At 35.8% G+C, this 24970-nt stretch overlaps 1 protein-coding gene across 3 annotated transcripts in view; it reads left to right on the forward strand.

Moving 5' to 3' along the window:
• Window positions 1-24970, forward strand: part of LOC121426901 (rho GTPase-activating protein 21-like) — a 61169-nt gene that overhangs the window by 15253 nt on the left and 20946 nt on the right. For 2 of the 3 annotated variants that reach the window (XM_041623306.1, XM_041623308.1), the window contains exons 2-7: window positions 10021-10174; window positions 10675-10861; window positions 12070-12078; window positions 14798-16442; window positions 17411-17555; window positions 18875-19060. In XM_041623306.1, coding sequence (XP_041479240.1) covers window positions 10021-10174; window positions 10675-10861; window positions 12070-12078; window positions 14798-16442; window positions 17411-17555; window positions 18875-19060 — 2326 coding nt within the window. Of the gene's footprint in view, window positions 1-5570; window positions 5995-10020; window positions 10175-10674; window positions 10862-12069; window positions 12079-14797; window positions 16443-17410; window positions 17556-18874; window positions 19061-24970 lie in introns of those variants that run through there. The other variant, XM_041623307.1, reaches the window with a different exon arrangement.

Below are 24970 nucleotides of genomic sequence, written 5' to 3' on the forward strand. Positions count from 1 at the left end.
TTAGCACCAAAAAAGGTCAAGTTTGGAGCCAATACTTCAACTTCATCATGTTCATGTCAAGGTCATTGAATTGATTGTGAACTTTGCAGTAGTATGATCGAAATGCAGGTCTACATCTCATGACCTTCAGAATCATCACGTGATATCACCGTTCGATTTTCTTCCAAAATTTTCAGTAACACAAAATACCTTTATTCCATGTTTGTGAAAAATATAAATGAATCATTGTGAAATCATGTGATATTAGACTGTAGATGCACTATTTGCACTGATGATGGTTGATATCAGTGGTCAATAATAATTACTAATATCCTGTTGATAATTCAGTCAGCCAGGGAATACAGCCAGCCAGGCAACACACCCATTATACAGTATAAATACAATGCACATTCAGTAGTAATCAATGTCATTCCATGTCTGGAATCTGTTGGGAATTATAGGGTGATCCATGTTTTTAGAAATATAGGGCATGGATTTATGGTAGATGAGACACAAGACCAAGGAGCATCCCATGAAAAGTTTATCAGTGATTTTCAATGACTAATATTGCCTTGGCCAATCAGATGCAGTAGGATTTTTCCCCTCTGATCTGCCTTCACTGGTCTTGGAGCAGAGGAGAACTCCCAGAGCCCCTTAGAATTCCCCTGTACAAGTGAATCTTCCAATCTGAATGCTCGTGGAGAAGTCTCTCCCCTTTCTCTGCTGGCCCTGTGGAGGGTTCCTTGGATAGAATTGGAGGGGAGATCGACTTTGGTTGCCAATTTGATTGGTCACATCTGTTTTCGTCAAAGTTGCGCCGGGACGTTGTTCCACATTCCGCTCACAGCCATGGTTATGATGATGCACTGCACACAAAATTTACATACATGTACTGTACAGTGTAAACTTTCCAAGGCTCAAAGTTGTTCACACTGAGAGGTTGCTCCCTTTTTCGGGTATGGAATATTAATGCAGAAATATGTGGAATACCCTCTCAGGTTTGCAAAAGAACCTGTGAGTGTACACTGAAGAAAAGAAAACAAAAAATTTAAACTCCCCCTGGGTTGTTTGGTCCCTTGCACATGAATTTCAGGATCCTTGGTAAGCATCCTGTTATTTCTTGCTGTAATACACACATATTACCCTGGTCATCTGATTCAATCAGTCATTCCCGCACACAATGTGTGCACATTCTCTACTCCCTGGGGAGTATTCCAGTCAGTCGCCAGAAAGGCGCACACAGTACTGGACAAGCTACATGTACAATGACTGTCACATCCTACCCATTTAGCGCCTAGGTCGAGAGTGGCAAAGTGTGGATTAACGCCTTGCCTAAAGATGCCAGACCATGGTGGGATTGGAACACACGACCCTCTGTGTACAAGGCGAGAGTCAGAACCACTACACCACGGCTCCTCCACATACATATCTTTTGTGATTGGACAGTTGGAAATATACCAGTTCCAACAATATGAAATGGTTTACTACTTTTACACAATTGCTGAGTAAACAAGGAAGTGATAAACCCAAATAAATCCAAGGCTTACATGCATGATACTTGTTAATGCAAATAATAAAAAGAATTGAAAATTAATAATAGAAACAATATACCGATTCCTTGTTACCAGTTGTGTAAAGTACAGATCAAAGGTGCTTAATATCATTAAAAAAAGTGACAAGAATTTTCTTTTTTTCCACTATTGGTATATTACTTTAAAGTGACCAGACATTGTATATTATGAAGAAAAAAATCCAATTACGTAGTTTTTCCCCATCCTTGGCCTTGATCTTGGTACATGTGGAGAGGGTTTAATTCAAATCGCCCTGGTCAGGATTTCCTCAATTACTATCTAAACTCGAAGATGCTGCGCCGTACAATTGCCCTCCCAGCTTGTCTATCAGTTCAAACTTCTTCAAAGCCCTATATTTCTCTTCGATACCCTGAAAGTGCCCGTCACTGTTCTAGATCAATACATCAAACTTTGCTCAAAAAAGCTTTACGAAATTAAAACAATAGCTAAATTCATTCAAGTCTGAAAGTAGCTTTGAAGGACCCTTTTTTAAGGAAACAATAATAATAGAACATGGCCTACAGAGGGCGCTTAATCTCATTATTGAACAGTCCAATTCAAATTTTCCTTAATAATTAAACAGTGATTGTAGGATCATTACACATTTAAAGCTTGGAATGTAAAACAATGGTCCAACCTCCAGTACCTACATTTAGGTTCATTGAACTTTTATCGAAGATCTAGAACTTAAAGTCAAACTTATTTTCTTCTCTACCTAGTTGTTTTTGACTGATCTGTTTTGAGAGTGTAAAGTTAGATTAAGTTGTCATTTTGTTTGAAAGCAACAAGGCGTTCCCTCATCACAGCTGAAGCTTGGTGTGCATTAATTAGTCCAGTATTTCCTTCTATTCAAAATTGACAGGATGCGGACAATTTAAAAATTCATTGTGACATTAATTGATGAACATTGTAAGACCCAGTCGTTTGGAGACCATCCAAATTTTAATCGCACATTATTTTGTGTTTTTGGAAGGGTGAGTTTGTTTATTTCATTTTTTTTTGCTGATTTATGAGGATGCACTCTACAAATTGCCTTTTGATATTTTTATACAGGGGCTGTAGGGGGGCCCTTGTCTGTGCACCTAAAAATTTAACTTAATATTTAACTGGAATTTCTTTTTCTTTCACAAAAAATTCACTTGATAATGTTCCTAATATTCTTATGAATAAGTGTGCCAGAAATCTCATACAAAATTGAAATGTATGATTTTCTTGGGGGAAAAAAATAACTCCAGCCAGTCATTTTCAGATTTAACAAAAAAAAAAAAATGGTGCACCCATTCACTTAACACACGATTCTGGGATTTTGATGAGAAAGACTTTATTTTGAAGCTGTCACATGATGACATGAAATGCCAGAAATGAAAATTCATTATTTTTCACAATTTTTAGTCAGATTTTTTAATAGATATCTTTCTATGTATTGCATGTATAAATTTTGTGGTTGTGGCATATCTTCTACATGAGAATCACGAAGACGCGTTAGCGCAGAAAAGGGGGACAGCGTCGACTTTTGAGGACGTTTTACCATATACATGTAAACATGTACGTATTTTAATAGTTTCCGATTGGAGCACTACATGTACTTTATTTCTTGCTATGGGGATTGTGGTTAAAATATGTACTTCTAGAAATGAGTGTATTTTAGATGTTTATTGATCTTCAATTTGTTTTTTTCTGGACAGGATATCGGATTGTATACAAAACTTGTTTTTCTTCTCACATCCTCGAAAGTGTATATTATTTATTTCCTTGAAGAACATGTATACATGTAGCATTTTAGCCTGTTACTTGTACATTGCCAGATGTAGATATCAATTCAATAGCATTCATTACATCCTGGAACTGTGGGTGTGTTTAGATCCACCATTAGGATCTTCTTGCGATTTTAGTGAACTCAAAATTTTAAAGCCTTTTCCAGGATTGTGTTTACATGTACAACCAACTAAAACCCCAACAAAACAAAGTGTTTGAAAGAGACATGTTTTCATATAAATTCTGTTATTAGTTAATGGTATTTATGATTCTTGTAGAAATTATTGAAATACACATTTTCATCATTTAGATTTAAAATTTTCAACATAATACCATCACCCCCCAAAAAAAATTATTGGTAGTACGCAACAGTTTTCAATCAAACTCTTTAATATGATTCTATGCCTTGCCATGATGGTAGTATTAAAAGCAAAATACAATTTTCAGCATTATTCCCCACCAAAAAAATGAACTTTGTTTCAAAATGATGTTTCTTGGTTGAATATCTAAAGTGTTGCTTGAACGCACCTGATATAGTTAGATTCTACCTGTTATCATTCGTTATAGCACTCTTCCTGTTGATAGTCTTGGCATTGATAAATTTTTTTGTTTGGCTCACCGAAACAGAAACTCTGAAAGTAACTGAACTTTTAAAGGACATAATCCTGGCAAAAGTTTTAAAGAAAAAATACAGTCTACAAGCATTGCAAGTGTTAACAGGTTTGTACTTTGTGGGCATGATAAACAAAATATTGTTTTTATTTTTCATTTGAATCTTGTACATGTAGATCTTCAAAATTCTCTGTAGAGATTGATACAATAGTTCATCTTGCATTATTCTACAACATGCAAGTTCAATATTTTTTTTAAAAAATACATATTTCATTATTTCCTGTTTAATCTTTCTAATGCTGTTTTGAAGTGGTTTGATGTAAAAAGTGGGAGGCAAAATCATTTGTGTTGCTTGATGTTTATGTTACCTGTAGGTTATTTCAAAGAGGTTTCTCATTGTTTCTCAGTCTTTGTGTTGAGAGTATCTCTCTTTCTTATTACCCAAATATGCGCCCCCCTTTCCCCAGATGTACCCCCTTACACCCATGCCTCGCATGGTTCCTCTTCATTCTATAAATAAGGAGAGGTCTGTGTCTGTAATATGCTTGGCTGATTTAGCACCTCCCCAAGATATCCAGACACTGATTAAACCCTGTCTCAAGTAACTTTATGATGGGCTTAGCACTCTGAAGAAATCTCCAATAACAGGAAAAGGGAAGTATGTATTCTATCACATTTACCTCTCCCGGTGAGGGTTGAACTTGGATAGAGTCTCGATTGTGGTGTGGGGGCTGCCTGCATGCATGCATGGGTTGCACAGGACGGTTTAACATGAATGTGATCTGAGCGGATCAATTGTCACCAGCTCAGCCTGAAACCAAAGTCACTATGAGTAATACTTTCAGTTCTGCGAGGTTGGCGAGTACTATCAGTCTTGCGTCGGTGACCATTGGGTTATGGCCTGCAAGGTTTGCTGTGTAGTGTGGCCCAGGAGGTGACCACGTCCACACGTAGGACGACCGATTACATCACTCTTGATTTGCATCATTCCGGTATCTCATCAATCCACAATGTCATAGAGCTGTGCGTGTTGAGAACAACAGGAAACTGAAGTTCTGTGGTGGTGTTTGGACAGTATACCCCTCTGCTAATATTTTCAGAATGTAAAGTGCATGTTGTAACCTCTCTTATCGCTTTCAGTATTGTTCTCGGAACATGTTCAAGAATAGACCTGCTTCTGGAGGAAACCGATGTTGTTTTTTAGCTGTGTCTGGACTTGTCTCGAGTTTGAACCTGATTGTTTGCAGGAGGTTGTGAACCGAGGAAACACCTTGCGAATTTGGTATGATCGTTGTCATAATTCACATGAGATTCTGATACAGCTGTCTTCTGTCATCAGCCTACCACTGCTCAGACAGTACATCTTCCCTACTGTTTTGTCGAAGATGACATGATTTTGTTGTCAAACAGTGATCTTTGCTGCATATTTGTGGAGTGCATCATAACTCTCAATTCCTAACTATGCCTGAAGGGATAAGGAACTGATTCAGCCCATTCAGAGCTTGTTCCAGAGGATGCTTTAAAATCGATGTCAATTGTGATTTGTTGAAAATCGGCAGATTTGCATTCCACGTGTGACACACTTTGTATGCTATTATTGGTGGATAAATGAAGTTAATCCACCTCGAAGTCTGCTAGTTTCTTGTTGTCTATGAGGTCATCGCGCATTTTAAGATTTGCAATTTGTCTTGATGAAATATCTTTGATTTAAATACAACTCGAAACAAAAGTTCCGAGTGACTTCATTAGTGACTAAGGAAACACTTGATGACTTAATCAGAACTGATTATTTGGATGATTATTAGAACTTCATCATCGTGATGTGTAACTATCATTCGCCCAGTTTAACCCTCTCATCACTAGGATTTGACAGCGAATGATACGCTGAGACGGCTTATCACAGATTTAGCTTTGACTGGGTTAAATTTTCCATTGTGTACCAATGTCGTGGATAGAGTACATACCCCAATGTTGTGCGATAGTTGTCGCATTACTACTAACAGTCATAGCAAGCCTTGAATACGTGTGGCATGGACTCATTCTTGCTCTTTACCCTGTTTTGCCTGGCATAACTATGGTAAATATTCTCCTTTTATTTTATTCTAGTAGTATTATTTATTTTGAAATCAAGAGAAACCCAATTTAATATATGCAATAGTTGCATAATATTTCAAGTTTTGGAATCAAATGCTGTGTTTTTCATACATTGTGTAATTATATCAATGCAATTTGAAAATAGTTTATTTTTGTGTAGCACGATGAATGGCACTTTAGGCTGACGTTGTGGTGATCTGTGATCAGTAGGGCCGGGGTCCTGATTTATCGCTTGAGTAAAGTGGGGGTGGGGGAGGCTGTTGAAACTATTAGGGCAGTTTTTGCAGGAAAAAAGACATCTAATTGTTTATTGATCTAAAGAGAAAAATGACCCACATTTTTTTGTTTTCAAATGGAGACATGTAGAACTATGTCACACAAACAGAATATGGAAATTGGGCAACCTTTCCTTGATGTGTTTATTTGATACAGGTTTAATTTCCAGTATAATTCAGTTTTCAATTTACTGGTTGGAATGCCCTGTATAGCGATATAAGCTGATTAGGCCCTATCAATTTACAGTGTGAATGAAAGTTTGTTGACTTGACGCCGCCTCATCAATTTGATTATTGTGCATCAACCTTGGTTCAGGGTTTTAGCATTCAGTATTTAGATCCTGCCCAGTCCAGGACACATGATCATTGTTTTCTATTAATGGATGACTACATAGTTCATCATGTGACCTAGAGATAAGTCTGTGAAATACATTATAGGATGAGTCCTAATTATGAGGTCATCCTTGATCGAATTTGTATGGTAGTCCATGCAAAATGTTGACTTGAATGACATTTTTTTTTTTTCAAATTTAAAAGAAAATTGCACTTAATGGTTTTTCTGTGTTCCATGTTTAACATATTTGGAGGCTTACATGCAGGGTAAAAATTGCACATGGGCTCGTGGAAAATTTTGCCTCAAGATCCTTGGAATATCAAAAAGCCCCCAAATTCCCAATTTTACTGCAATGTTGTTTAAAAATATAAATCCAATATTGCAGATGTTATTTGGCAGTAGTTTGTAGGTTATTAAAAGTTGCCCCCGAAAATGATTTTATTTTTTGCCTACTGTACCTACATGTACTACAAACTCTTTTAACTAATGTTCTCATGTATTTCATTATCAGATTTTTTTCGTCAAACATTTTTGCCTTTGTCGTGTTGCCAATTTGAATTGTTCCTCCCGCCATTCAATTACTGCACTGATGACAACCATGGGTCTTACATTGATCCTATGAAGATAAACCAACCATATCACCTTTCCTCATCACCCGTGACGCACATTCCCTCAAGTTGAACACCCCCCTTTGTAGACTGCTTTTTTATCTGCCTGACCACAAAAATACATGTATCTGCAATTGTGAATATTGAGAACATGTGAATATTTAGAAACTGTTGAGGTCTCAAAATACCTAATATATTTTGCCATTCATTCATACAGTATCTGCCGGAACAAGATAAAGTTCTTAGAAGCGGGGAATGTTCAATACTTGTGCATAAGACAGAATCAATGCGCATTCTTCTTGGCCCATGTCAGAAGTTCCTGCAAATTGCTTTCACACTGTATATACTGTATCCCATTGAGGCAGTGACGTTTCATAGAAAAATCCCTATGAAAATACCCTTATTTTGGCAGTTTGAAAGCAAATTACATTGTACGTGTAATCTCCCCGAAAGAAAATATCCACCAAATAGTAGGTACTTGTCAAAATAACGAGAACTTTCACAGGAATTTTTCCAAGGTCGCAGGTTTGTTGGCAGTGTGAAAGTTAATTTTGGAAACTTTTAGCCCAGTGTGTAGTTGGGCGCGGGCGCCATGGGTGGCTGCTAAGCTAGCAATTTTGAATCTTGGGCCTTGCTTGCTTATCAGACCATACTGCACATGCTCATACATCTTACTTCAGGAACTTATCCCAAAGGGTATGTTTTTGGGGCAGTGTGAATATGAGAATAATTAGCAGGTATTTTTTAGCTTGAAAAAGTTCTTGTAATTTAACATTATCGAGGCGGTTTGAAACCACCTATTGATTCATAGAGCTATATATACCCATTTGTTGGTTTCTTCTTTTGGCGAATACAAGAACTATGCTTTCACTCGGGCAACGTACTGTGGTGGGTTTTTTTTTTAGTGGATGGGTGTGAAAGCCCCTTCGGAATCTTGAGAAGGAAGCCTCTTAAATTTGCTTCCAGGAACCTGGGACATGGTAAAGAGATACGATCATTAAATGTAATTGATTGTTCATGTAACTTTTTTGCCATGAACAGTGTATTAAAAGTTAGTTTGATGTGTGACCAAACAGTACAGCAAATTGTCTTATTTTGTTCCAAGGTCAAAAAACATTTTACCCTCAACTTCTACATTTTTAGGCAAAAGTATAAGCTCAACATGCATCTTTAATCACAGATTAAAAGTTAGGTTAACAATGAAAAAAGTTCAAGTAAATAATAATTTCAATACACTTTTGTATTATCTACAGTGTCTTTACAATGTAGATCATAGAATTTCAAAAATAAATTTGAAGTTTTCATTGAAAAAACCAAAGTTAAAATTGTCTATTGAATCCAGTAATACAAAAATACTAGAAACCTTTGTTGATGTACATTATAATAGGGCAATTTTTTTTGCATCTCTTTACACAAATTCAATGCATTTCTTTTTATTTTGAATCCTAGCTGTAAAGCAAACAATTTGAAATACAACGTCTTCCTTGTTGATATCTGTGTCTATTTTTCCCCCACTTTCAAGGAAATTAAAACTATGTACAGTAGTTGATCATTAAAAAAGGGTTTTGCTTTCTGTATGTGCGTAACAATTTGAGACACATTGATTCATTTGTATGTACATTTGTGGTACTGTAAATTATGTACCTACTCATTGTGTGGTATTAACATTTTAACAGAAAATTAGCACTTTCTGAATTAAACCAAAGTGGTGTTATTCCTCTTTATGTCATGTAATTTGGGACAATAAATGTTCATTTCTTTTAGAAAAATAAAAACTTTTGATCCTGTTCTGCTTTCTATATCATGCAAATCAAATGCTTGTTGCTTCCTCGTTTATTTTCTGGGAATTATGTGACTCAAAACTCATTGTTCAGTCATAGTTTGGATTATAAATCTTTCTGGAATATCGGTAACAAAAGGGCTGTTTATCTTCCATAATCCATATAATGCAAAGATTTGAGGTTAAAAGCGATCCAAAATGTAAAACATTCAAAATTTACGGCTGAAGAAACTGAGACAGACAACATGGCCATTCTTCCTTTCCTCATTTTTAAACCCATAATAACATAAAGGCTATCATTCTTTTTATTTCATATGGTACAAGACAGCATTGTAGTTTGAAACAAGGCGTGACATTTATACTTACATTTTTTATGTATCAGTAATAATTACAAAATTGTATCATGGCTGGGGGGGGGGGTGCTGGAGCTCAGTAGAAATGCAGATATTGAGAGTAATACACTTTGTGTCTTTCACTCAGTGAACATCATTCCCACATTTTCTTTGCCTTGTCAACACTGTACTTGAAGATTGCAAATGATAAGAATATTGCTCAGTGTCTGTTTTCAGTGACTTTCCTGTATTCCTCATTGTTTTTTTGTTGTTGCTAAATTGGTAAACAAGGAAATCAATTATGCTTAAAGTGAGATTCCCAAAGAAAGATCCAAATCCAACTGAAAAAAAAAAATATTTCATAAAACCTTGGAAACATCTACATGTACACAAATGTGAAAGTTATGTATCATAGTTTCCCACCACAGCCTGCATGCCCTGTAGCAAGGCGTGATCTGCATATTTGCCACTCTCCACCCAGGTGTATAGTATTGATGGGAACTTGGTAGGAAGGAATTCCTTGAATGCTCAAGCACCAGGTCAAGGCAACTTGGGGGAAGTTGGGTTTATAGTATACAGTGCTACTAACATTAAAACATTACTAACAATGTTTAAAATGTTGTTATTATAAATCTTCTTCATCATCAATATCTAACCAGTGTCTTGTTTCTCTCTTGCAGGACTCAGAACCTCAAGATTCCACCTGGAAGGGTCCTCGGAAGGTGACTCTACAACGACGGTCTAATGGCTTCGGGTTTACTCTACGTCACTTTATTGTCTACCCACCTGAATCGGCTGTGGCAGAACTCAATAGATTACAGGAGACCGGCGGAGGTAAGCACGTTCCATCAGATTATGTTTATAGGAAGAGAAGTGTTGTGCACGCTAGTTGTGGAAGCATTGCTGTGTACATAGCAGTTCAGACTCTTTGAATCACATACTGCGGTCTCAAGTCATTGGAAAAGCTTTGATCCGCACTTTGCCACGCTCCACCCAGGTGTTAAATGTTATACCTGATAGTGTGCTGAAGCATGTGTAGTATACCTACATGTACCAACTGAATTAGAAGCTCTTGTTAGAATGCTCCCCAGGGAGTGGAATAAGTACTGTATAGTGTGTTTGTGGGCAAGCCAGTTTGTCATGACTGGGGTAATAATATACATGTATCTCTTAAGTGCTTAAGAGATGTTGCTGCGATAAAACACTATATCAAATATATTGCTGATACATAGAGGTATAAAGGTATTCCTAACTGTCTTTGATGATTGCTGTTTTTTCAGCAATCGGTCACCTGTCAATCCTTGACTATTGATAATTGTCATCCATTGATATAGATGGACCCAAGGCAAAGAGCCGCATCTCTGCCCTGGAGCCGATGGATACGATCTTTGTAAAGCAGGTGAAATCGGACGGCCCCGCCCACCAAGCCGGTCTAGCGAATGGAGATCGTATAGTGTCTGTCAACGGAGAGAGTGTCACAGGCAAGACTTATCAACAAGTGGTCAACCTTATACAACTATGGTAAATAATCATTAAAAATATCAGAAGAATTTTAGCCAAAACAGAAAAGTATTGATATGAAGGCCCGTATTTTGATTTCCAACTGATCTTCAACCATGGTCTAAACATGTGGTTTAACTATGGGGAGTCAAATTTGACATCAATCTCTAAGATTTATAAGTGATCGATTCATCATCACTTTTGGCATTTAAATCAATAAAAATTGTCTTGAAATGATAAATACATTTACTGTACCATAGTCTTTATCACTATTAAACCATGGGAAGAATCCCAATGAACGCATTAATGATTACAGCATAAACAAATTCGCTACACTTTTTTAGCATCCCATAATTTCATCCCGGACTTAGACCATGGTTTTACAGTTAAAGGACAAGTCCACCCCAACAAAAGTTGATGTGAATAAAAGAGAAAAAATCCAACAAGCACAGCACTGAAAATTTCATCAAGATTGGATGCATAAAAACATAGTTGTGACATTTTAAAGTTTTGCTTAATTTCACAAAAAAATTTATATGCACATCCTGGTGGATATGCAAATGAGGAGACTGACATCATCCACTCACTATTTCTTTTGTATTTTATTTTATTTTTCTCCTCATTGTCAAGTGAAACAATGATTAATTCCTCCCTGAACATGTGGAATGAGTATTGTTTATGATTTAGTCAAGTTGGTCCTTATTGTCAAATCTATAAAAAATGAAATATTGTATAATTCAAAGAATAAAAAACAAGAAATAGTGAGTGAGGGACATCATCGACTGTCTCATTTGAGTTGTGCATATCACTGTTTTGTGAAAAATAACCAAAACTTTAAAATGTCGTAACTTTCTTAGTTTACATCTGATTTTGATGAAATCTTCAGCCTTTTGCTAGTTTGATTTTTCTTTATTTGTTTCAAATCAATATTTTTCTGGGGTGGACTTGACCTTTAAACTAAGGTTCAGAATGCAGGCTGAAGCTAGCCTTGATCTAACTCGTGCTGCATCATACCCACTTATTGAAAGCAAAATAAGCATTTTGAAACCTTTTGCATCAAATGTACCAATTATCAGAATTCATGTTTGTGTGTACATGTAATGTTTCAAAATGCGTGCAATGTTTGCTGCTCTTCGTCGGACGTACAATGTAGTCCATTCTGTAGTATTAGTTGTCTAATTTTCTGCTTATTTTTTTGTTTCTTGTCCTATCTTGTTTTTGCCGAACAGTAAATACAGGTAATTATAAAAGCATCCTTGATGGCCCTTGTCTGTCATATGGTACATATATCCTGTGCTGTGATGTACGGTGTCCTAATATCCAGTATATTTAAAACCCTTGTATTTACCGTACATTATACCCACATATATTCAATATTCCCATAAAAGTAAAATGCCATCAATACTGCTATGACATCAAAATCATAGTGATCAAAACAAACAAGTAAAAATAATGAAAGGAAATAAGAAGAGAATGTGGAATTTACGAAATCTCACTCCCTAAAAAGACTTCTGAATTGAATGATGAACTGAATAAAAAATGTAATCAATTAATCTTATATTTCACCTAGTGGTTTTGCCAAAACACTGGCGAATAGCAATATTTATTTATGGTGTATTTTCATGAAAGAACAATGAGAAAATCAGGTCAGATCGTGCTCAGACTTGACATGACATGTAGCGCAATTATTTTGTATAATGGTCCGTGTCATAATGGATTTAATATTGGACATGTTTCTTATATTATCAATGCAGTGGTAATGCCAAAACACCTCCAGGGCTGGACAGCGTTAAATTGGGGACCTGGGTTTTGTGGAATTGACAGGCTTGCTTGTAGGTGCTAGGGAGAGAGATAAAGATAGTGCTTGATTTTTCTCTTCTCTTGAACTACATGTACATTTACTGATGTAGAGTACTACTTATTAGATGTACTCTCCAATTTCTAACATTTTTTTTGTTGTTGGAGGCTCTGGGTAGTCTGATTATCATATCATATAAATGTAACATGTCATGTCATATCATAGTCCTGCAGGTATATCATTACATTGTACATAATATTAATCCATGAATGTACTTTATTCTTTTCATTGTAAAATAATTTTCATCTTCACAATCACTTTACAATCATCTCAGTAATAATCAATGAATGTTAATAGAATTATCATTATAAAACATGTTATCATGACAGTATAAATAATTCTCTCTATTCTGTTCTGTCTGTCTGTTTGGTTGTATTTTTGTCTTGCTCCTCCACTCGTCCCCCTCTCCCTTTCATTCCCGTACTTCAATCTTCAACTGTATGTGATGTGCGATGTATTTTCATATTCTGTATTGAAGTCTCTTTTTCTGTTCATCCGATCAATACTAGATCCTTGATTATCTTTTTTTGTCTGCCCCTACATGTACACTCATGCCATTTCCACCCCCATACTTCAGTCTTTGATGTACATGTACAGTGATGTAATCTCTTTGCCCGTCTGTCTGTGTCTGTCAGAGAATCTTTTTTGTCTACCCCTGCTCTCATAGTATCTCCCCTTTTTGATGATAGTACATGTACATGTATATGTGTATGTCTGTTTTTCTGTGCCGTACATGTATGTATATTGTCTTTTTGTCTGCCTCTTTATTTACAGCCTTCTCTTTCTTTTCACACTTCCATGTTCCCCTACAATGTATGTAATTTGTCATAACCCTTTTTCATATGAAATGTGACATTGTACAATGTATCATATGTGTAGTCATACAGGTACAGACTTCTTTTTTCAGTATGTTGTAGGTCCTTTTTACCCCCAAAAGTTCATAAAATGATTACTTAATTCTCAGCAGCAATATTGAATTTCACTGATGATTTGATTTAATATTGAAATTTCCACTTTCATTTTTGTAATTCTACATCTATATTTATATTTTTGTATAAATTTTGTTTTTTATTTCACTATTCATGTTTACTTTTATTATTTTAATCACTCTTAATATTTTAATCATTCATTTATTTATCCATTAGTTACATGTATGTTAGGACAGGGGGGGGGAGGCTTTTTAGCATACAAGTTTAAAGTTTGTCATGCTTCTATGTCTGGACCAAACTATCGTGACAGTACATATCATTTTAAGATGGAGTGACATATTATAGCGACTGGTATTGTTCTACACATGTTTTTTTTTATAATTTTTTTTTTTAAATGTGATTATTCCCCTTTTCAAAGCCGATTTTCTGTCGATGCAAATAACAAACCCATTAAGGGGAGCCTATTTTCTCCCATTAAAGCATCTAATATACACTGAACCGTGAAGATATAGAGGAAAGAGCTTCCTTTTGGAAATTTATTACCCGTTAAAGGAGATGGAGTGTTATGCAAGCATAGGCATGGAATTCTGAATAGGACTCAATTTCATAAAAGTAAACATTGATCATTTACTGTACATATTCAATTGTGAATTTCTCCCATCTAATTGCTGTTACATGCAGTACAGTGGTAATCTCTTCTTATAAATGCAAGTTGAATATCTGCATTTGGTATATATCCATGTTCATGATTCATTTTATACCCTACGTGATGTGACTTTGGCTATTGTTCATGTGCTTAATTTGAGTTCCATGGAATACTTTGCCACATGTGGCTAGGTATCATGTATCTCCATTTGCAAAACAATTGGATGATTCAACGAATTTGGAAAATTGTGCTCTTTCTGAATCAAACGCTGACTTGGGATTGCAGTCTCAAGGTGAAACTAATGAAGTAGCCCGCAAATGGCACCTTCATTACGCATAACCTTTTGATTGTCGTGATTGGGGTTTGCTGGATCAGAAATTTTGTGATTATTTGAAAATACCAGCTGTTTGAGCTGTGCTTGTAGCGACTTTTATGGTTTCAAACAAAGGTTGACGTAAAAGTATTTGATCGTTGTGATGTATCATACTGGTATTGAGTAATGGCTATCATCTTGTCTTTCACAGTGACACCAACCTGACTCTGTTTGTTGTCCCGCGGGAAGAAGACATCCTGCAAGTTGCCTATCCATCTTCCGCATACAAAGCTGTCAATCCATCATCCAAACAGATGGACCAGAGTAGCACCTTGCCCCAAGATCAGGGTAGGAAAGACACCAACCCAAGCAGTAATCTCTCATCGATGTCCGATGATAATGACGTGGTCGTGGTTGGTAAGGGTGTGGAATGTGAAGATACCGAGTCAGTCAAAGAGAGGAGTGACATTAGTTACCTTACGGACTCACCAGCATGCAATGTATCGGAACATAGGAGCCAGACAAAATTTTTGACGTCAACGCCAAATGCTGATGTGTATCGTAATGAAAAGAATGAACGGAAGGTTGTAGACTCTAGGCAACAGTACAAGGTCCAACGTGTGACGGCTTCTACGATCAACCATGAATCTTCAGGACCTATGAAGGTGACGTTGGTTAATCCATCCAGTGGGGAGTCATCACAAGGGTCAAAAGAGCAGAGGACATTCCGCTTAACAAATGTTATCAATTCTCAAAGTAAACAGCCAAATAATCTTGCTGCATTGGAAGGTGTCTCAGACACTCCTGAACAACCCAACCCCCAACCTCAGAGACATGTAGCGTCACTCAAGAGTTATTATGAAGCAGCCAAACTTGCCAATTCCCCACACGTGTCAAATGAACCTGCAGAAACCTCAAAGACTTCTACAAGCCGGGGCCACAGTTCTAGCGTGGACAATTTACTTTCTTCTTCAGGGTTTTCCCCTACACAAGCAGTGCTTAGGATTCAACCCCAAAGAGGAATGAACGGATCCTCCTCTTGTGATGATCTATGTAACGCTGCTTCCCGTTCAGAGGTTGGGAGGCTGAACCGACAGGTTAGTATTATCAATGGACAAAGTGTGCAGAGAACTGAGGAAGACTCAACTGATGGAGCAATGCATACATGGAAAAATGAACAAGAGAGTGTTAAAGTAAGTAGAAGTACCGGACTCCTGAAAACATCCTTACGTGTTGATGAGCCGGATGTTTCTCATGAAGCATCTCTCAAAGGAGAGGAGTACTCTACTCATGCAACACGTGTAACTGTCTCCGCTTCGGTGTCTGCAGATAACCTCTCGCAGAATGCCAGGAATATCAATGTGTCTCCGAAACGTGAACCGAGGCGGGCAACCGTGAACCATGACTCTAAGAACATTCCCAGTGTTTCCTCCAATGCTCTTGTGCCAATGTCCCGATCCCAAACCTTAGCATCTGGAAGAGTAGTCCATCTATCTAATCAGCATCAGCTACTCCCAGATAAGCCCCAGGACAGTAAGGTCTACTGGGACAAGAAACCTAGCTCAACAGAGCAGGTGGACGAATTGAACTTAACAGTCAGTGATGGCTCCTTCTTCTCTTGGAAGCGAACCGGATCAAGGAGAGGTTCTTGTGACAGTGACGGAAGCGGAGGAAAAGCTGCTACGAACAGTCAGGGAAAGACCAAGCCTCCTGTACCAAAGAGAGATAGTAGCAGGGGTAGGGTTAGAGAGAGGAGTCTTGAGAGGGAGAAACAGAGGGAGAAGACTATGCATGAGAGACATCGAAGTAGGAGCTATGATCGTGCACACCAGAGAACAAACTGGTCTCAGTTTCAGGTATGGTAATAACATTCTTTTAAAAGGAGAGAGTTCACCTTGTTGCTGTGTTAGTTCTGATCAAAGCATAACAATGAGAGAATATTATGGAAACAACATTTCCATCTTTCCATAGCTTATGGAAGAGCAGTTCAAAAGTTAAAGTTTAAAAGAATGATACCTTTGTTCCTTTGATGGATCTCAGGAATTCTTTTGTTAATATTTTTCCTTTTTTCTGCTTTTAGTGAACCAAATTGAACTCCACCATGAAATACAATTTGTGCTGTTATTCCTATCGCTTGAAATATTTTGTCCCCACTTGACTATAAACAAATTAAATATATAGGTTATCAAGGATATCTTATCTGATAATTATAGCTCTACCAAGCTGAAAAATCAGATGTTCTCAATCTTGACACCTAGACCTTTGAAGCACTTTTAAGGTGTATCCTTTTCTATTTCCTGTCCTTGAATAACCAACAACCATCCTCTCCTTTAAATTCACAATTAACAATCTTTATTTTTAACACATACAGAGTTTGAAAGAAATGACTATTTTGGGTCAGAACCAATGATAATCACAAAATTTGATAAATTATCAGTGTTTATCTATTTGTCCCTTCAAATTATTCAATTTTATAGAATGATATGGAATACAATTAAGTGTGTAAACATGTGAATCATCCAAGTGCACCTCCTGGTCAGATTGATTCAAACATAGAATTTCTTGCTTATAAACCATATATTGTATTCATAATTTCAATCCAGAAGGGCACAAAATTAATGGAAATGGAACAGAATCCTGATTTGACATACAGAGAAATCATTTTAGTGTTCTTAAAGAGTCCAATTTAGTTTGTGCTTTAGATTAGATCGTATTCTATATACACAGTAATGCAATTCAATTAATATGCTGGGTTGTTTGCTCGTTGAATGGGATAATTGAATTACATTAATTGTTTCCGGTCTTCTTTTAATGGTGCTAATAGGCATGCAGGAAGAACGCAACAGGTGCTGTCCCAGAGGGCATCCAGCTTGATGATGGAACCTTGATACCTCCAGGAAGGAAGGATTCCAGCGCTAGCAGTAACAGCGCAGGATCTGCAGGAGAAAAGGATACAAAAATATTCCCAGGTAATACACCAGATGGTCTCAAAATAAATAACCTTTTAAATTTGTTGTATGAAAAAAAAATCAATCTGATGTTTTCAGTTAAAAAAGCTCTTATTAGATTTTAGTTCCAAATTGTTGAATCGAAGTACATGAATAAAAGTGATAATTACATCAAATTGATGAAAAATGTTTCTGTCCAGTCACCTTTCCAAACATATTCAATACAAATGTGGTCATTATAAAATCAGGTGTTACCTATTGGATGAAAAAGTTTGAACTTTTGGGTATAGGTTAACTGAAAATCTACTGGAATTTGTTTGAGGTATGTCGGCCATTAAAAACTCCTCACAAAAATCTGTCATGTGATGGAATTTGTTGAGCCTTTCTATTTCCCCAATATCCATTGACCGTTTTCTATCTAGCCTCTGAGGACTCTGACGACTGCAGCGTGGAGTGTAGCAGAATTATTTTTGTTTTATCATGCATACAAGGATATTTACAAATATTGGCTGACATTATTTTAGACAGTTATGAAAAAATATGATTTTAAATACCTTTATTTGTGTTGTAGAAGGAAATGTTTATCCTATTCATTTTTTTACGATTTAAATCATCGTGTGCATTTATTTGTAATAATTGAATATGGGACACCCATCATTAATGTCCATCACTTGAAGCATCACCACATACATGTATGTACACATCTGTCATTCCACAGTCATAAAAAAGACCAAAGCGTTTTTTTTGTTATAAATCATTCTACACTATATATAAATGCAATCTTTCTATTCGTTGTTTTGATTCGTTTGTTCAATGAAAGCTACGTTTGTTTCTTTTCATCTAAAATACACTTGTCTTAATAATTTTCCTCATTGATTTTCTCGCAAGCCTATGTTCTTGCTTCCCGTACAACATAGACATTTAGTGATTAATTTGTTTCAATGCCTTTGACTGCTACCTCAGCTTTTACCCGAATGCTGTGCAATATACATACGCACCCCGTATGCTCTTCCTCAAATCTTTTTATTGAAATATGTTTTCGTCTGTCACCAAGTTATACATGTTTGTGTGATATTCAAGATTGATTGTTGTTGATTATCAACATGCAACATTTTCCCCTCAATACTTCAATTGCTTTGTAGAAGTAGAAAATAATTTGCGGTATTTTGTTCAGAGTTGAGTTAATGACAGTGATAGGATAAATATACTGATGGGGAAGATTGTTTTATTTACATCAATAATTGGATTTATCTACCTGTAATGTGAAAAAAAGTTTAGTCAAATCGGGGTCCTCTGTATTTGTATGGTCTCTCGAGAATTTCATTCCTCATTGAAAACAGCATTCAAGTTTAAAATTTGGCGAACACGGTCAGGATCGTTCGACGTCACGCAGGATCGACCGCGGACCTCGTCTGATTCGGGCATCTTCAGGTACGGCTCCTGGTCGGCAAAACGCGGAAGCGGAGGGAAGATCCGTGAGAAGTTTACGGGCGGGTCCACCCGTCGGTTGATGCAATGGAAGGAAGGTGTGGCCACGGTTATCACGTTGTTAAAACACGTTTTATTTAATCACAGTTTGCTATCATAACACGGTCTTGGAGTCTGGTAATGAATTTTAAAGGTTCACTATTGATGTCAGAATATGAAAACAATGCTGAACCTTTCTTTGCATTTAATGTAGCTGAAGCATGTTGAAATCTGCAGATACAGAATGATTTGCTACAAATAGTAAGCAATGAAAATACAAACTCAAGATTTCACTGGCTTATGTTTTCTGAAGTAGCCTGCTTTCATTTCCTTTTGTTTATTTTTTTTTTTTTCATTTATAAATGAAAGAAATATAATTGGAATCTTCAAGGATTATTACTGGAGTCATAGAAATTTGATCACACCTTATATAATGCCATTTTCAATATTGAAATAAAATTGAATTTATAATTGATTTTTTTTGCAGCAAATCCATGAATAATGAAGTAAATTACCGGTACCTGTACCTGACCGTAGCCCAATTTGAAAGGGATGTCATCAAATTTGTAGTAATCATCACCTTGTCACGAATAATTTTTTTTAGACGTCTGTTTATCTGAGTGACATTAAAGTGAAATAGAATGAAATTGCCAGACCTCAAGACTTGATTGTCATCATATTATGCTATAAAACTGAAGCACAATATTTTTGCTATAATATGCACAGTATTATTTTTACAAAATGTAGCAATCATGCCGCAGCCTAACCCTATATTATTTGCTGCCCATCCAATTAACACGTCACCTCATGCAAGTTTTTTTTTGAGAAAAATAAATCACCCAAAGGAGAGGTTGCACAGGAGTATATAAGAAGGGAAAATTGCTGTGTGGTACATTTAACAGACAAAAGAAATCAAATGCCATATTAAAGTACTTCATAATTATAATTTGAAGTGAAAGTTATGATTGCTTTATAATATGAGAGGGGATTTGTAATGTATCTTCTAAAATCTTTATCCGTAGATTATAATGGTGATGGGATTAACAATAAGAGAAATGAGATTATTAAAGAGGTTGAGATTTAGTGGGAATCTGCATGCCTGATCTACACATATTATACTACACAATATTTGGTTTTAACAAACACAGTATTAATATTACATTATTGGTTGATATGCCATCTAGAATAAAAATAGCAAGAGCCAGCGTGTCTGTAGAAAGATCTTCTTTGTCGAAGGTGCTAAATACGCAGTTGTTGAGATTGATTTATAGTTTCCCAAATCTTGATGTTCGTCAAACAATGTTTTATTCGGTTAAATGCGGTTCCTGTGTTAACTTACATCTTCCACGTATCCTGGCTGGCTTTAGGGTGTTAATTAATTACCCTACGCTTTTAAGCTCCATATCCTGTCATCTCTTCCTTCAACCGACGACGGCATGCTAATGAAATGAAAAGAGATGGCGTGATTACTGCACCTGTGGGACAGAGTTAATCTTGCTCGTTAGACTTCATATAAATCAGGCATAGTGGGGACATAAAGTGTATATGAATATAGATCAAATCCACCCGACTGTCAAGTCCGTCTTTAAAGTTGATGGCCTATAACTGCATTGCAAACGAGAAATATAATATTGAACTTAAAGTTTCATAATTGGTTATCTTTGTAATGATCATAAAGTCTAGTTGCTTTTTAATTATACATGTACATTATATTCTGATTTCTGAATAGTAATCTTAATAATGTCAGCACTAATTGTGATAATGATAAAAGATGAATAATTATGATAATTGTGATGCATACTAATCATCATCTTCGTGCAATATTTACAAACTTCTACAAATAGACTTAATGACCTAATGAAAAGGCTGTTTTTAGTAAAATAGCTGATGTTCCTGAAGGATTTGTTAGACGATGATAGATTGCTGAACTTGGGCCAAGTTAAGACTTTTATTTCATCTTGAAAATCCATTTGCTTGTTTTGTCTCGAATTGTTGATTTTTTTTTAAATCAGAGGAATGTACCATGAAACATGTCAGTGACATTTACTCATAAACCTGAACTGAACCGATCGGGTGAAACAATTTCAGTAGCCTATAACAAAAAGTCATAGATAATCACCGACTATTTGTTCCACGAAATCCTCCCCTCATTATCCAGTACAGTCTACATTTGAACATGATGCAGCAGATTGGAGCTAATGTCATGTATTAGAACTGTGTTATCATGGAATAGACATGATACAATTACCTGTACATGGCACATCTTATCAATCACGGTTTTAATGAGCTTCGGCCTCGTTATAAATCTCAAGGAAACCGGCCCAAAATCAAGTGTTTCCTGTTATGCTTAAAGTAATGTAGCTATTCCTAGATTCCTCTATCTCCTTCCCCCATCCCCTCCCAAGGATGTGTCAAGGAGAAGAGCGAGCCCCTTTCCTCTGCAAGACTTGTCTCGCAATCTTTGAGAGGAGCTTCTTGACACGACCCCCTGGTTCCCCAGGAGGCCACTTAAAACTGTATCGCTGTACACATTGATGAATGCAGGTTTTTGAAAACACCCCTGAATGCATATTCTTCGTTTGTCAAATCATACCCTAGAATATTTTTCCATGTGCTATTATCTCTTTTAGGTGTTAACCTATCAGACATATTTGATTGATTGAAAATCACATTTATTTCCTTCAAACAGATACAAAATAATATTTGACATAGTAACGAATACAGTATATATTTCGACACAAATTTGAAGGAGGTGAAAACCTGAAAAGCAGAGCTTTAATATCAAGGAATGATTGCATGAAAATACAGAATAATATTATAGCAGGAAAATATACCCAGAATTTGAGTGATGAATATACTCAAGAATTACCCTTTCCCTCTTTTTATTAAATAACTTACTGTATCCCTTTTTATATCACTTCTTTTTCACACCAGCAATGTGCAACGACCTATCGCAGCAAAAGCTATTGGGCTGGGAGGGGGGGGGGGGGGGGGTGCCACATGAAAGATACATTCTTTATACATTTGATTGTATTCAAATCAGTGGGTATTTCAGTTTATTAATTTTTGTGAAAATTTGAAGTATCAGATAATGTACTGTCAGTATCAGAAATCTAGGTTTTGAACCGCCAGTCTTATTCTAATAATGATAGCATGTATGTATCAGCAGCTTCCACCCCTCTCCTTTTAGGACCAACATTTTTTTTCAAGGGAATCCAATGTGAAAGTGTTGGTGATTTTAACATTTTTTTATGGGAGAGGCTTGTTAGAATTTTTGCCCCTCCCCCTCTTCTGTTAAATCTGGTTCTGCCCTACATGTATGTGTCAGTGATATAGTATTTGAATTCTCTGTCATCACTTTATACTCCTCTTTCATTGAATTACACACGTACATGCTGTAGCCATGGATAACAAGTAAGCAACATGCCCGTAATCACACTCCAGATGGCAGTATTTCCTTAGTGAATAGAGTCAGCTGGGTACAGTGTTATTTGGAGCCATATTCAAAATAATATTTTCTAGTCAGAAATTATTGTGTGCTTGTCAGATTTGACTAGAAATATTCAAATATGGCTAGAATAACAGTTAAATCCCATTGATCCTGGTATCATCTAGTGATTTTAGCCATTTCAGTTTGTTTTTAGAGGGAAGTATAAAAAACATTTCATCTGGATTGCAAAGTGGTGATCAATAGGAATTTCATGTTCATGGTGTAGATACATTGTAGATTGGTCAATGAATAAAAATGTTTAAAATTATCTCAATACATGTACATTGTAAAAGCTTCACAATGAGTTGGTTACATTTTAAAACATTTTCATGTTAAATAGTGCTTATATCATATATTTTGTACTATTATTTCATTTTGGTGCGATTTGCATTTAATAGCTCTTTAGCATATATATTTTGTTAATATTATTTCTATATTTTGATTCACTTTATTTTGTATGTTCAGCTGTGTGAATTTATGTATCATTCATTGTTGAAAACTGAAGATTTATTAAAGGTAACAATACAGATACATCAGATATTTGGGAAATGCATTTTTTCAATTATTTTCCATTTTATGTACAGTATTTACTTTTTTTTTCATTTTGCCATATTGGGGTGCAGGATGTTTTATTAACACTTGTTTTTTATAATGAAAATGTTTTTGTTTTGCTTCAATACTGACAAACAGAATTTTATTTTTATGCTCTATTTTCTTCAGTATGTTTCTTCATTCTTAAAGTATACAGTGTATCTAAAAGGGGTACTTCATGCTGAAAATAATATGATTTGACCATATAAAGAAAAATCAGACAATCAATGCACTGAAAATTTGATCAAAATCGGAGAAGGAATGATGAAGCTACATGTATTTGTATGGCATTTTAAAGATTTGCATTATTCCAGTGAAACAGTTCTAGGCTGCAAGACATGTCTTTATGAATATTCAATGAGAAAACTGATTCTGATGTCATATTCCCACCTTTTCTTTTGTATATTATATGAAAATAGGTCTATTCAAATATTTTCAGCCAAACACTAAAAGAAATGGATTGACAACTCATTTAGTGCAGTAGATGTTCATGGCTGCAGCCTGTTTCATTAAAAGGAGACTATATCATTCACACATTGAAAAAGAAGAAACAATTATGATTTCACTATAGGGTATTCATTTGTCTCGCAATCTACTATGGTCAACAAGGAAATTCGTGATCACTCTCGCAAAGAGTGTTCACTGGCTTTCTAGGAAATTCGTGATCACTCTCGCAAAAAGTGTTCACTAGCTTACAAGTTCGCGAGCTTACTTTATTTATTTAGATATATGAATTATAGAATATTTTCAGCCTGGAGTACCCCTTTAACAGGATTTTTGTTATTGTTTTCTAGTCTACATTTTTCTTTTGGTAATATATTTCTTTTGTTTTTGTTAACTATTATTTTGGTTTTGAACATGAGATTGGTGGGATACTTTTGATGTTAACATGATTGATTATATCTTGAAGAAGTTTGGTGATGTTTGATTAAATTGATATCAAAAGCAGAGATAGCCCTGTACTTGTACTCTGGTTTAGACCCTTGTGCAGGTGGTTCAATTACAACAGCACATAATATATATTTTTTTAGATATCCAGAACAATGCCAGAATAATGAAAGTAGTTGATTAAAAAATATGGGTAGAAAGATAAAATAGAATACATACTGTATATACGTATAGATGTGAAAGGGTACATACATTATCAAAATTTATTGTCTTTGAATGAATTTCTTAATGAATCAATAGCATTTGATGCTTTCATTCAATCTAGGACTTCCTGTCATATATCATTCATAGTGAAATGAATAGCATAGCAAGGCGTGGATAGGCCCAGTATAAATGGATCCCTTACATGAATAGTTCACACTAATTCTTTTTGTTTTATTTTTATTTTTTAATTTCACTTTGGCCAAATCCTGCCCACATTTATCATGCTGTGGGCATATCATATTCAGCAATGTTTATCAGTTTTAAGCCCTCCTGCTGAGATTAATCCCAAATTAGTCTCCTTTAATTTCTCATCACCATGCCATTTCCTGCCATGTGATGGTATCAACAATTGTAATTCCATGACTGATTTTTAGTCAAGCAATCATTCGATAAGGGAACAGATAGTGTTTTTGCTCTGCCGTAGTGAAATGGCCTCCAATTTCAACGTTCAAGTATTCCTGATTTTTTCCTAATTCTGTTCTTACCAAAATGATTCCTTTGATTGGATAGTGTACTTTCATTAGAAATCTTGACAGTTGGAAAATTACTTGGGTTGCTGAGCACATAGAGCGATATCTGTCACAGGTTTATATATCATATTATTACATTTTTAGAGGAATATTGAGGAAGTATATTCATAGCTGTACATTATTTGTTTTATTTTTAAGGGGTATAAAAGCCTCCTTTTCTTGTTCTCTCTGTTTAGACCTTCTTAAAATTAACAAGTTGTTTGAAT

Source organism: Lytechinus variegatus, chromosome 13, assembly GCF_018143015.1.
Source record: "Lytechinus variegatus isolate NC3 chromosome 13, Lvar_3.0, whole genome shotgun sequence".
Lineage (NCBI taxonomy): Eukaryota > Metazoa > Echinodermata > Echinoidea > Temnopleuroida > Toxopneustidae > Lytechinus > Lytechinus variegatus.